The sequence below is a fragment of the Micropterus dolomieu genome, linkage group LG09 (assembly GCF_021292245.1).
Source record: "Micropterus dolomieu isolate WLL.071019.BEF.003 ecotype Adirondacks linkage group LG09, ASM2129224v1, whole genome shotgun sequence".
Taxonomy (NCBI): Eukaryota; Metazoa; Chordata; class Actinopteri; order Centrarchiformes; family Centrarchidae; genus Micropterus; species Micropterus dolomieu.
Genome location: NC_060158.1, coordinates 7,412,352 through 7,424,907, shown reverse-complemented (window position 1 = coordinate 7,424,907; position 12,556 = coordinate 7,412,352). Strand labels below are relative to the sequence as shown.

The 12,556-nt window shown below is 39.4% G+C and overlaps 1 protein-coding gene across 4 annotated transcripts in view; it reads left to right on the top strand.

Moving 5' to 3' along the window:
- The window catches only part of si:ch1073-513e17.1 (sialin), a 15,132-nt gene extending 3,418 nt beyond the window's left edge, over positions 1-11,714 (top strand). For all 4 annotated transcript variants that reach the window (XM_046058177.1, XM_046058176.1, XM_046058175.1 and 1 more), the window contains 9 exons: positions 1,238-1,455; positions 2,121-2,354; positions 2,801-2,975; positions 3,758-3,876; positions 4,707-4,868; positions 5,919-6,051; positions 8,427-8,574; positions 8,749-8,839; positions 9,882-11,714. In XM_046058177.1, the coding sequence (XP_045914133.1) occupies positions 1,238-1,455; positions 2,121-2,354; positions 2,801-2,975; positions 3,758-3,876; positions 4,707-4,868; positions 5,919-6,051; positions 8,427-8,574; positions 8,749-8,839; positions 9,882-10,043 (1,442 nt within the window). In that variant the 3' untranslated portion in view covers positions 10,044-11,714. The remainder of the gene's footprint in view (positions 1-1,237; positions 1,456-2,120; positions 2,355-2,800; positions 2,976-3,757; positions 3,877-4,706; positions 4,869-5,918; positions 6,052-8,426; positions 8,575-8,748; positions 8,840-9,881) is intronic.
- The last annotated feature ends 842 nt before the right edge of the window (positions 11,715-12,556 follow it).

The following is a 12,556-nucleotide window of genomic DNA, read 5'->3' as shown; positions in this document are numbered from 1 at the left end:
TGTGGCTTTCCTAATCAAGTCCAATCAGTATAATCAAACACAGCTGGACTCAAATGAAGGTGTAGAACCATCTCAAGGATGATCAGAAGAAATAGACAGCACCTGAGTTAAATATGAGTGTCACGGCAAAGGGTCTGAATACTTATGACCATGTGATATTTCAGTTTTTCTTTTTTAATAAATTTGCAAAAATTTCTACATTTCTGTTTTTTTCTGTCAAGATGGGGTGCTGAGTGTACATTACTGAGAAATAAAATGAACTTTTTTGATTTTTGGAAAATGGCTGCAATGAAACAAAGAGTGAAAAATTTAAAGGGGTCTGAATACTTTCCGTACCCACTGTATACACAAACACCTTAATGGTTAGAGATCATCTGTTATGTAAGATCTTAATGAGGTAGCTGACGATCAGATGGCTGCAGCTAAACTGATGGTGCAGTGAAATCACATGCTACATCAAATATCTGCTGCATGGATTGCTATTTTACATGCATAATTAAATCCATTTCCAAATTTATTTAGATTTTAAATGAGCATTAAGCAGTTAAAATGTAAATGGTTTTGTTTTTTTATTGCACAACTTCACCGGCTTCCGTTGTGCATGCAAAGGGTCAAAACTGCACTGGTAGTATAAAGGGCAGCTTTAATGTCAGACCAACAGTTTAAGCTTTTGAATCTGATTAAGTACTTAAGTGGGCCTGTATAGCCAGTTATATCAGGAATACTTTATTTATTTATTTATTTTTATTTGGTAATGTACTATATAGATGGATGAATACTGATTGTGCATTTCAGATGTTACTGTAGATGAGTTGATTGCAAATAATATTAGCTAACATTAATTGTCCCGAGCTTTTGTCTGAATATGATTAAATTTTATATATTATATACCAATTAATGCAACTATAGCTTGGGCTTTTTAAACAAGAGGGTGAAACATAGCTGAACATTGAGAGTAAGAGAGTGAAGGTGGATATCATTCAAAATTTAAAACAATCATGTACCAAGTGGTAATTTTGTACGTCATTTGTCTAATCAATCTTTGTCACTAACATCAACTTTTCAAACAGCTGTGTTTTCTAATTTGTGGCAATGTGTTTTAAAATTTATTTTTAGCTTAGAATAAATTTCTCAACCCATAAACTAATTTAAGTTTGTGAAAATAACCAAATAGATTGTTTTCACAATGCTCCCAAAGCAGACTACATGTAAATATCATTGCATTCTCTGTAAACAGTGCCTCCCCAGTGCTGCTCGGCTCGCCTCAACCTGGCCGTCCTGATGTTCTTTGGCTTCACTGTTGTCTACGGCCTTCGTGTGAACCTCAGTGTTGCATTGGTAGCCATGGTGAATACCACTGACCCCAAACCAGCCCAGAACACTTCTGTCATTCATGCATGTCCACTGCCACCAGGGATGGAAAACACCAGTGATACTTTCCAACAACCTGAGGGGGTAATCATTTTTTTTCCTTACGCTATTTCTTAAACGTATTACAACACGTGTGTAGTTTAAAACAAAACATTAAGATAAGCTGTTGTTGAGAGGAAATCCAGGTGTTGCAGCAGCACTATAACAGAAATAAGTACACAAATACAGAGAAGTTAACAATAAATAAAACTATATAAAATAAGAATATAAAACTACAAACAAGCACATTTCTCAAGACATTTAGAGTGTATATCCCATCAACCAGTTTTCTGATTCTGGGTGTCAACAAGGAATACCTAAAGCACTATGGGTAATAGTATTTGTGGCAGTGATGGTCCTACTACGTCAGGCAGTGGTATGAGTGCTGATATCACCAGTACAAGTGTTAATAGCAATAGCTGTATCATATAGGTGTCAAATTAAATTTCTGTTGTAAAATCTTAATTTTCTGAGATGCAGATTGAGATTTTACAGCAGTACAAGGGTGGAAATAAGTACAAAAAAATATAAATAAAAAGGTAAAAAATAATTGTGTATAGACTTATACAATAGAACTATACTGGTGAATTGGTGCATGAGAACATCTTGGCAGGTTTGGAGACTCGTCTTTGCCACTATCAAAACACACAAACTTTATTCAAAATATTAAACTAAACAACAACCATAAATTCTTCCTCCTCTTGTCCCAGATCCCCCAGTACCCGTGGGACTCGGAGACTCAGGGCTGGCTGCTGGGAGCCTTCTTCTTCGGCTACCTGTGCACACAGATCCCAGGGGGCTACCTGTCCGGTCACTACGGGGGGAAGTTGTTCCTGGGTTTGGGTGTCCTGGGTACGGCTGTCCTCACCCTGCTGACCCCTCTGGCTGCCCAGCAGGGGTCCTACTGGCTGTTTGCACTACGAGCATTGGAGGGCTTTGGAGAGGTACTAGTGTTCAGCAGGACACTGCTCTGTGTGTGTGTGTGTGTGTGTGTATTCACTTAGCTGACGCTTTTATCCAAAGCGACCTACAATTGCTATACATCTCAAAGGTCGCACGCCTCTGGAGCAACAAGGGGTTAAGTGTCTTGCTCAGGGACACAATGGTCACAGTAGGGGATTGAGCCCTGGTCTCACACCAAAGGCAGGCGTCTTATCCATTGCGCCACCACAATACAGTAGAGCTGCAACTTACTATTTGCATGATTAATTATTTGGTCCATTTTACTTGTCAACTCAACAGGAATGAGTTTTTGATTCTTAAAATAGTTGCCAATTAATTTAGTCAATCAACAAATAAATGAATAATTTCAGCTCTATTTTACATCCCAGAAGTAGTATTGTAGAAGAAAGATTTCAAACCTTGGATTGCCTCCATGTTTTATCTCCAGGGTGTGACGTTCCCAGCCATGATGGCGATGTGGGCTCGATGGGCCCCTCCTCTGGAGCGCTCTCGCCTAATGACCCTCTCAGGATGTGGGGGCAACTTTGGGGCCTTTGTGGCTCTGCCGCTCACCGGCTACATCTGCCAAACCTTGGGCTGGCCCGCTGTTTTCTACCTCTGTGGTGAGTTGGGTGAAACGCACACAAACACATACTCTTATAGATCATGGCATACCTTAGTCTGTCACTGGAAAGATGCCAGGCCGATGCATGCTGCCACAGTGGTGAGCAGGAGGTGCACAATAAAAAGTTTAAACGTTCCTCCTAGCAGACTAATACACTGTCCCCCTGGACTCATACCTTTCATTATCTTTTAATTATCTGATCCATAACTGCACCACAACTTGTACTTGCATTTAATTTTCCAGTATGTGCACTATAATGATGATAAACGTTATTTAAATGGCACTTATCATTGCTTTCCAATAAAAGTGCGTTTTAAAAAGACTTCAAAGAACCGACTTAGACGGCCTAACTTCCTCGGGCAAATCATTCCAGCGCTTCGGGGCCCTGACTGCAAAAGCTCTGTCCCCCTGTAACTTTCAGCCTGGACTCCAGACACAGGACACCCCAACTCTGAGATTCAAAACTACAAAAAGTATTATAAGGAAATAAAAAAATCCAAACTATAATCTGGAGCCAGGTCATAGAGACCCTTAAAAGCAATCCTAAAACAAACGGGGAGCTAATGTAAGGAGGCTAAAACGGGTGTCATGTGATTGTACCTCTTGCTTCTGGTGTAAAGCCGGGCAGTTGAGTTCTGAACAGTCTGTAGTTGTTTCAAAGATTTTTGATTTAAGACAACAGGATTTTACTTGACTACCACTGCACAGCATTACACATGTATAGCAAACTTTTTTAAAGATATTCTGATAAGTATTGTATTTTCTCTGCTTCTCTTCCAGGGAGTGCTGGTTGCCTCTGGGCATTCTTTTGGTTTATCTTTGTATCTGATGACCCTCGTACCCATCGTCGAATCAGCAAAGAGGAGAGGGATTACATCATAAACTCTATTGGATCTCAGGTGCACATAAAACATTAACAAACACCTTATGACATTTTCTGTATTGCTGGTCAAAAAACATTAGGTAGTTGTGATTTACAAATGAACGAGAGGACCCAGAAGAAGATAAAAATCATTGTAGCAAATGGCTTCTTAGTAATTTGTGTGAATGAGATGGTCTGCTTTTGTGCCACTCCTTGTTGTTGCCAAGATAGAAAAGTCTGGCGTAGTACAGCTTAAAATCTTGGATATAAATACATAAAACAAATACTTATTTGTGGAAAGTTTCCCTGTACTGTCATTGTTATGGAAGCTCCATACCAAACACTCCAGTCCAGCTATAGGTCAGCAAGGGAGTTTGGGATGTATTGAAACTGAGATGTCTCTCCCACCAAAAGTGAATATTGGGGAGTTTTACCTCTTGCTGTTTAGTAACTTCCTGTTTCCATTTCGTATATTGTTCTGTATTTGTGACTTTCTCTTCCCCTCAGCTGCTGGTCTGTTTTGTTAAGAACAAAAGTATGTAACAGAATTGGCTTTTCTTAAACTTAAAATTTAACAAAAAGCTTATGAACATTCATCACGGAGGAATGTACAAAATGCCAAAAATATCAACAGCTTATCAGTAAAGATCATACTTTGTGAGTTGCATATGGGTATATGAGTGTAAAATTACACTCATATACCCATATGCAACTCACAAACGTGTACATTCTCGTTAACGCGTGAAACCTCTTCAAATCTGTAATAAAGTTATTGTATCATAATGATTTCTCCTTGTATGGGCTTTTTTTGTCATTTATGTAGTATTTTTCTAAAGATTTTATCATTTATCTGAACTGAATCTGCAGGGTACAGGTCATGGCTGGTTCGTGCCTGTGCTCTCCATGCTGCTGTCGGCCCCTCTGTGGGCCATCATAGTCACCCAGATGTGCTCAAACTGGTCCTACTACACCCTGCTCACCTCCCTGCCCACCTACATGAATAACATCATGCACTTTGACATCCAGTCGGTGAGTTTCGATTTATTTGTTCCTCTGTTTTCTATGTGAAAAATGATCATTAAAAGCAGACCGTAATCACAAATTGATTGCTGAATTGCCTCCTTCAGTTTCAGGGTCCTGGTATTGTGCGTGTTGGCTCACTGTCTTGACAGAGCCCTCTGTAATGTTGTTAGTAACAGCTTATAATACTCCAGATGCTTAGGGGGTTGGGTTGTCGTTCGGTGAGAACACATATGAAGAATCATCATTTTCATTTGCTTCAGTGTTTACCACTTTAGCCTACTTTTATCTCATGTGATTGAAGAACAGTAGCATTGTTCCAAAAGTAAAAACTGAGAAAAATTTAGCAGCTTTTGTAAAATGGCACTTAATCTTTATTTACATCTGTCCATGTGTTTCAGGTTCATGTAGGTGAGTGGTAGAACAGACTAAAATTATTGATATGATAAAATGACTTGCTGTTTTAAACTATCTGCTTTCCTTTGTTGTGTAATGAACTGGAACGAAACATTGTATTTATGGTTCCTTACCTGAAAATTTTCCAACAGTGACATTAAGGTATTTTAAAGTATAAATCAGCAGTGCATATAATATGAACTACAATCACATTCAATTTTAAATAATTCTAGCTAATATCAGTCAGCTCAGTGTAAAGCAGCACTGGGAAAAAATAATCTTATTTGCTTTAAACCAATAAATCGGTAACCTTTTTAAAGTGCAGTTATGTAGTTTCTGTGAACAGAGCCAGGCTAGCTGTTTCCTCTTCAGCTAGCCAGCTGCCGGCTGTAGGTTTATATCTCATACATAGATGAGCAGCATTCTCATGTCTATCATTTGAAAGACATGACAAGGCAAGCATGTTTTCCCAAGTGTTGAACTTTTTCTTTGAACTTCTCTATGGTGATAAATTATTTTGTTGTCTGTTTTCTCATCCCATATATGCTGTTTATGAACAAGACACTGTAATGTTTACTTACATCTCTCAAAACTCGACAAGCAACCGCCAGTCATCAAATCCTTCACTGAATATACAATAACTGAAGAAATCTCTGTGTCCAGAATGGTTTGCTCTCCGCTCTGCCGTACCTCGGTGCTTGGCTGGTCTCGACACTGTCTGGTGTCCTAGCAGACTACCTCATCGAGAGGAAGGTGTTCAACGTCACCGTTGTACGCAAACTCTTTACACTCGCAGGTAAGGAGCTTTTACACTCAGATCCTCTTTGTGTGTACTGTCACATTTACGTACATGTGGATGCATCCTTGCGTACACCTTTTGCATGCATGATTGCTCTTGTGTCTGGATGAGCCTCACAGGAGAGGGGATACACAGGATTCAGTATTAATATAGTAGAAGGTGAAGGCACTCAGAGGGGAGGAAGAAGTACTCTGATATTTTATTGAAGTGAAAGTAGAGATACCACAGTGTGGAAATAGCCTGTTACAGTTAAGTCCTGCGTTCAAGTTTTTCACTGAAATAAAAGTAAACAAGTAACCCCCCCCAGTATTTTTTGACAGGAATATTGTAGGTTTTGGAGGTTACTACAGGTTATCTACTGTAGTGGCCAGAAGTAAAACATGTAAAGTTGTATTTAATGCTTAGCCATGGATGGAGTAGTTAAGACTTTTAGTCATATCAATAATTTAACCTTCTGAAAGGTAAAATGCTTTTTTAATTATATTTTTTTTATTTACTCCAAACATGAAGGCAAGTCAACATTTAAATTGCTGTCCTTCTTCAGACTAGTAACTTAAAAGCAGGCCAGAGACAGAATAAAGTTATTCATTAGCAACAACAGTACTTTGGCACAGAGTGGGTGGCAGGTGAGTGGAGCTGGTTTTGGATTAGAAACCCTGGGCTGATGCTGCGTTCCAGGCCAATGGGATATTTCTGACCTCCAACTAGAAAAAAGTACCATGGAGCGCCACTTGAAGTCAGATTTCCTACTTGTGAACTTGGAGAAAACCTATGTACCCCGACTTCATGAGTAGCAGCCGAATGACGCCACTCGATAATGGCGGCTTCCATGGAAGCACATATTGTAAATGGTAAACCATAAACTAAAAGGCAAAGTTAAGTAGTGTGTGTGTGTGTGTGTGTGTGTATATATACATACTAGTATCAAATGGTGAAACTCATTCTGCATGTAAATTGATGTAGAAATATATTGTCAGTGTTATTAGGTAGCTGGATAAAGTCATCTTCTCTACCCAAAAGTTATTCAGGAAAATGTTAAAAATGCTCAGAAATGTGGAAATATAGCTTCAACTTTTGAGGATGACCAACTGATGTAGATACAGTTAACGAGTGACTTATATTATCACTTGGTGGTAATTAAAAGAATGGCCATTTTATTAAAAACGAGTGCGCTGCTGAGGGTTTAACTGTGCAGAAACTTAAGTTTGTCATAGTCAGCCATGTTGTTTACATTTAGCATCATGCACCTGAAACACTTTGAGGTTGGAAGTCTGATATTTCAACTTGAAAATTTTCCCGTTCCGACCAGTCTGGAACACGACATGAGTGTGGCAGACAAGCAAGTCAGGCTGGTGACTCAGGAAGCGCTCCAGTGGAGTGCCAACTGGCAGAGTGAGCTGGGTTTTTCCCGTGGTTTGGTGCGAGCGTTCTGGTGACAAATTCCTGTAGACCTGGAGATTCCAGTGAGCGTTGCAGACGGGTCTAACATCCAGCAGGCTGGTGTGCGAGCACACTGACATCAGTTCAGCAGGGACTTGAAGGCTGGTCTGATCTTAAGTAGGCTAAGGTGATGAAGCAGTGGATAAGACGTGCCGTTGGTGTGGGAGATGCACATTTGATTCTCAATATGACACAACAATCCACCGTGTCCCTGAGCAAGACGCCTAACCCCTAGTTGCTCCAGAGGCATGCGACCTCTGACATAAATGTCAATTGTAAGTCCCATTGGATAAAAGCACCAGCTAGATGAGTAACAGGTGTATGAGTGGTGATTGTAGTCAGGTGGATGAGCAACAGAGGAAGTCAAAGGACACGCCCACTGTCTACCTGCTGAGCATGAGGAAGGTGAACACAACAGATAAAAACCTGTGTCCGACTTTCACCAGCGCTGCAAAACGTCACAATGTCACATGACATTAAAACCTCACAGGAGCAAGGCGGCTGCAGGCGCCAAGGCGGCTGCAGGCGCCAAGTCCGGCGGCCGCAGTTGCTTTTCTCCTGATCTCGCGGCATTTTTCTTTGCAAATGCCGTGAGATCAGTCATTGATCTCGGCTCACAGTAAGCTCATGCAGGTAGAATGACCGACTTGACAGATCCCTGCAGCTTACATTAGACTATCAAGTCGGCGGAAGTCAGCCGCAGTCATCTCAACCGCACCTTCTGGTTTTGAATGGAGTAATGCTGCCCTCATCTGGTGTGGATTCAGTTTGTTGTATTGAAAAGACACACATCCAAATATAACCTCAGTGAAAAGAAGAAATGTCATGGCAGTCAAAGGTTTTTATGTCTTAGTGTTACAAATATTGAGACGCAAAGTGTACCGGGATTTCCTTTTTTGAAACGTCTCCACCCTTCTCCCTCCTCTCTGCAGGTCTGTTGCCATGTGCAGCTTTCCTCGTGGCTGTGAGTTACGCCGGCTGTAGCCACATCCCCGCCGTCACCTTCCTCACACTCTCCACAACCATAGGAGGGTTCAGTGCCTCTGGAGTCTTCATCAACCAAATAGACATCGCTCCTCGGTGGGTGTTAACCGTCCACACCCTTTGTCTACTCACAAATACAGCCTTTTTCAGGATTAGATCCTGCATGTGGCCATTTCAATTTCCCAGAAGCTAATACTTTACTCACTTTCCCCTCCTTTCACTGTATTTTTAAAGAAACTATGAAGAATATTTTCTTTCTCACTCCTGTAGGTATGCAGGATTCCTTCTGGGAATCACCAACACATTTGGCACCATTCCTGGAATCGTGGCACCGATAGCTACAGGATACTTTACTGGGGATGTAAGTATCGAAAAATTAAAGATTCGCGTTCTGTCACATTAATTACCACTATATGTGACAAGACATTTGAAGCACAGTTTCACTTGCGTATAGCACATAATTTGTTTAACTGATATGGGCTGATATTTTAGATATGTTTTATGCAAGAAATAAGGTCAGTTTTGTTTTTGCCAGAGAAAAGCCTATGAAAGCATCATAACAGTAAAATTTAAAGTGGAGTTAATTATGAGAAGGAAGATATCAAATTACACTAATCCACAAAATGACAATAAGACTAACATTTAAAAGACATTTCTATTTTGGTCCTGGATGTAGATTGTAAAGATGCGGGAGTTGACATGGCAACATAATACTACCAACCAAAACAATAAATAACAATTAGTTAGAGAAGCACTCAAGTCACACTGCAAAGAATATTTCTAAGAATTGTACACAAATTATAACTGATAAATTTCCAAAAAGACATAATTTGACCTTTTTAAAATAGTTTTTTTTTTTTTTTTTTCCATAAGCACAAGTAAACTCTGATCCCAATTCCTGGCATCACAGACCATAAATGAACAAGAACCCATGTTTGTATTAAACCTACCACTCGTCAGCAACACTAGCTCTGGGCTGGTGAGTTCCCCCAACTCTTGGAAGGTGTATGTAAAGATACTTGAGGTAGTGGTGTTGGTGGTTGTTGGAGGATTATTATTATTCCCCAACGAGTTGTGAGCATTAGCCCTCGGGTTCAAATGCAACAACCTGATCTGTAATTCATCTTAAAGCCTTTTTCCCACGAACAAAATGGTGTGGTCAGTTCAAGGTTCAGCTTTTGTCATTACACAATGTAGGATTGCACAATGACATGCAGCGGCAGCCCTCTTGGTGCTACACACAAAGTGTATAGAAAGATATTATAACATTACAGAAAGATTATAATATTTAAAGTCGACACATTCAGAGTTATACCAACAAACACCATTTAGTTAGATGCACAAAAATACATACTGTACATAGAGATTCACTGAAGTAATTCATTACTGATTTCCTCTTTCAGCACACCCTGGCAGGCTGGAGAAAGGTGTTCTGGGTGGCAGCCGGGATCAACGTCTTCGGCGGTCTAGTCTACACCGTATTTGGCAGCGGGAAGATCCAGCCGTGGGCCATCACAGAGGAAGAGAGAGATGCTGAGAAAAGGAGCGCGTCCATCTCCACATAGAACATAAGCATGCAGACAAATGCATTCAAACACAAAGACAAGTGCCTGACGTAGCACAGCTTTAGTAGTTAGCAGGGTACAAAAAGGGCACCAGCTACCAGCCAAATGCTGGTAAAATTGCTTCACTCACCAGATGAGAACATCAGTAATCTATTTTGAGTATCATTCACTAGTCATTTGACCGGTGGAGAGAATTTAATTTTGGCCCCTGGTAGTTAGCAGTTCAGCAGTGTACAGAAAAAGGAGATTTAGAGGTTAATGTAGTATTCACACTTTAGTGTGAATACTACATTTAGCATCAAGAATCATTTCAAGTGTTTGCGGAGTTTCTATATAATATGTATGTACTGGGAGAGATTATACTCAGGTGAGCGTTTAAACAAAAAATAACTTCTTCTTTAAAGTTAAAGCTGGGGTTGGCAATTTATTTCAGAAGCTTTTTTTGGTTTATTTGTTGAAATTCTCTTTACATCCTGACGGCTATCAATAAATCAAATGCTCTGACACAAATCTGGTATCTGTGGCTGTCACAGAAAATCTGGCTGGATCTTGCTAGTTTCTCCAGCATTGCCTACCCCAGCTTTTCATAGATTTTCTTAGAAATATGATTAAGTTTACCATATTTTGCTACTGCTTTCATCCAAAAAGGGGTGGGGCTGACACACGGGCAAAGTACCTGGATGTGCTGCGCTCATCCATTAGATAAACATTGTGATTGGCTGGAGACGGGGTCAGGTTGGCTGGAAATCTATCTGAACGGGAGGGGGACCAGACTCATCTGCCAGAGCAAATAAATACAATAAAACATGAGCTTGCAGGTTTCCAGACTGAGTAAGCAGTGTTACGAGAACTGCAGATGGATGTTCACATAAAAGTAGACAATTTAGACATGAATCAACATCTGCTGCATATTCACTGCCTTTACCAATCAGGAAATTGTGAATACTTTAACTCTAGTTTTGTTACTGTTGTTAAATGTCTTTGAAGCATAGTTAAATGGACAACTCTTGTAACATTTACATTATAAACAGTGATATTTGCATTGTGTAGTACATAGACTACACATTGACTCAGGATAGACTTATTTCATGTTTTTCTAGAACTGTGAACAATATGGGACCCAATATTTAATGACTTCAGAGTAGAAGTATTACCCACAGAACTTTTGCTGCTGTGTTTACAAGTGTTGTGTTTTCTGACCACTTTTAAACTGTCTAGTAGGGCCAAAAGAAGCACTTTTCTACACCAAAAGCCTTGTATTTCATAACAGTGCCAATAATTTGCAAAATATTTCCCGGACATGGTTTTATCCAGTCTTTAGAACGCTATGGTTCTTTAGTTTCATCCAGAAAACCAAAGCACCTTCCACTACCAGAATATTTTGGTGTCATGAACAATGACTTAGTCTTTGTAAGAAATGTGGATTTGCAGTGTTTAAATTGTTGGAGTTTAAATGTCTCATCAAGAAGCCTGTTTTGTTGTTCAGTTAGAATAATTATATAGAAAGTACAAACGATGAACTATGTATGTCAAAGTGCACTTTCACTGTGAAGATGCAATCATTTGCTTTCTCCGTGCTTAGAAAATTTGCAATGTTGCACAAATATGTAAAATGTATATGCTCGACTTTGTATGTTGTGAAAATAAACTTTTGTTTTTGAGTAAAACAAATCTGGTGTCTGAGTGAAGTCATTTGTCGCATTTTTGTGTGTGTACCCTCAGATACCACATACCTTCACATTTTGTCATCAAAAAAAAATCTGTAAATCTACTCAACACTGTCAAAATGCTGTTTGAGGAGTTTATTCTACAGCAATGCATCATAAGATTATCCTATGTTTGAAGTGTCTGCTGAAAAGTCAACTTTTCATGAGAAACGGAACTGTTTGCACCTTTATGATTTTCCAGCTGATCCAAGGGGGTTTAAATTTATTTATCAAGATATAGGACAAATTATTATTAGCTCAAAGGGACACTTCAGATTTACTAAATTTGGAAATACAGGGTTTCATTACCTTATTTGTACAACACTGAGTAAATGTACATGGATTTGGGTAAAGTCACAGATTGTGTTCAGTCTAGAGTCCACTGGTATACATTCATAAACCACATGTGGAGTTTTTAACACCACAGCACCTGAATTTACTTCACTTTTTCACTGCATTTTAAACACAATTGGCTATAAATACTCCCATCATAGGGGGCTCATACTAAATTCTTCTCTGCAGCCACAAGATGGTGCAAGAAACTACATTTTAGCAGTGATCTCAAAATAGCAAATGATTATGAAAGCAAAATAACAGTAAAAAGTGAGAAACATTTTGAGTAACAATTCTTAATCAAAGCAATAGTGGGGTAATGTACTACACATGTACAGAAGAAGGAGATTTATTGCCAAATAGTGTTTCACACATATGAGGAATTTGCTTTGGTGATGAGGTGCTACACGTTGAAAAACAATCAGTTGACATAAATAAATGTAGAAATATATAAATTGAATAGACAATGCAAGT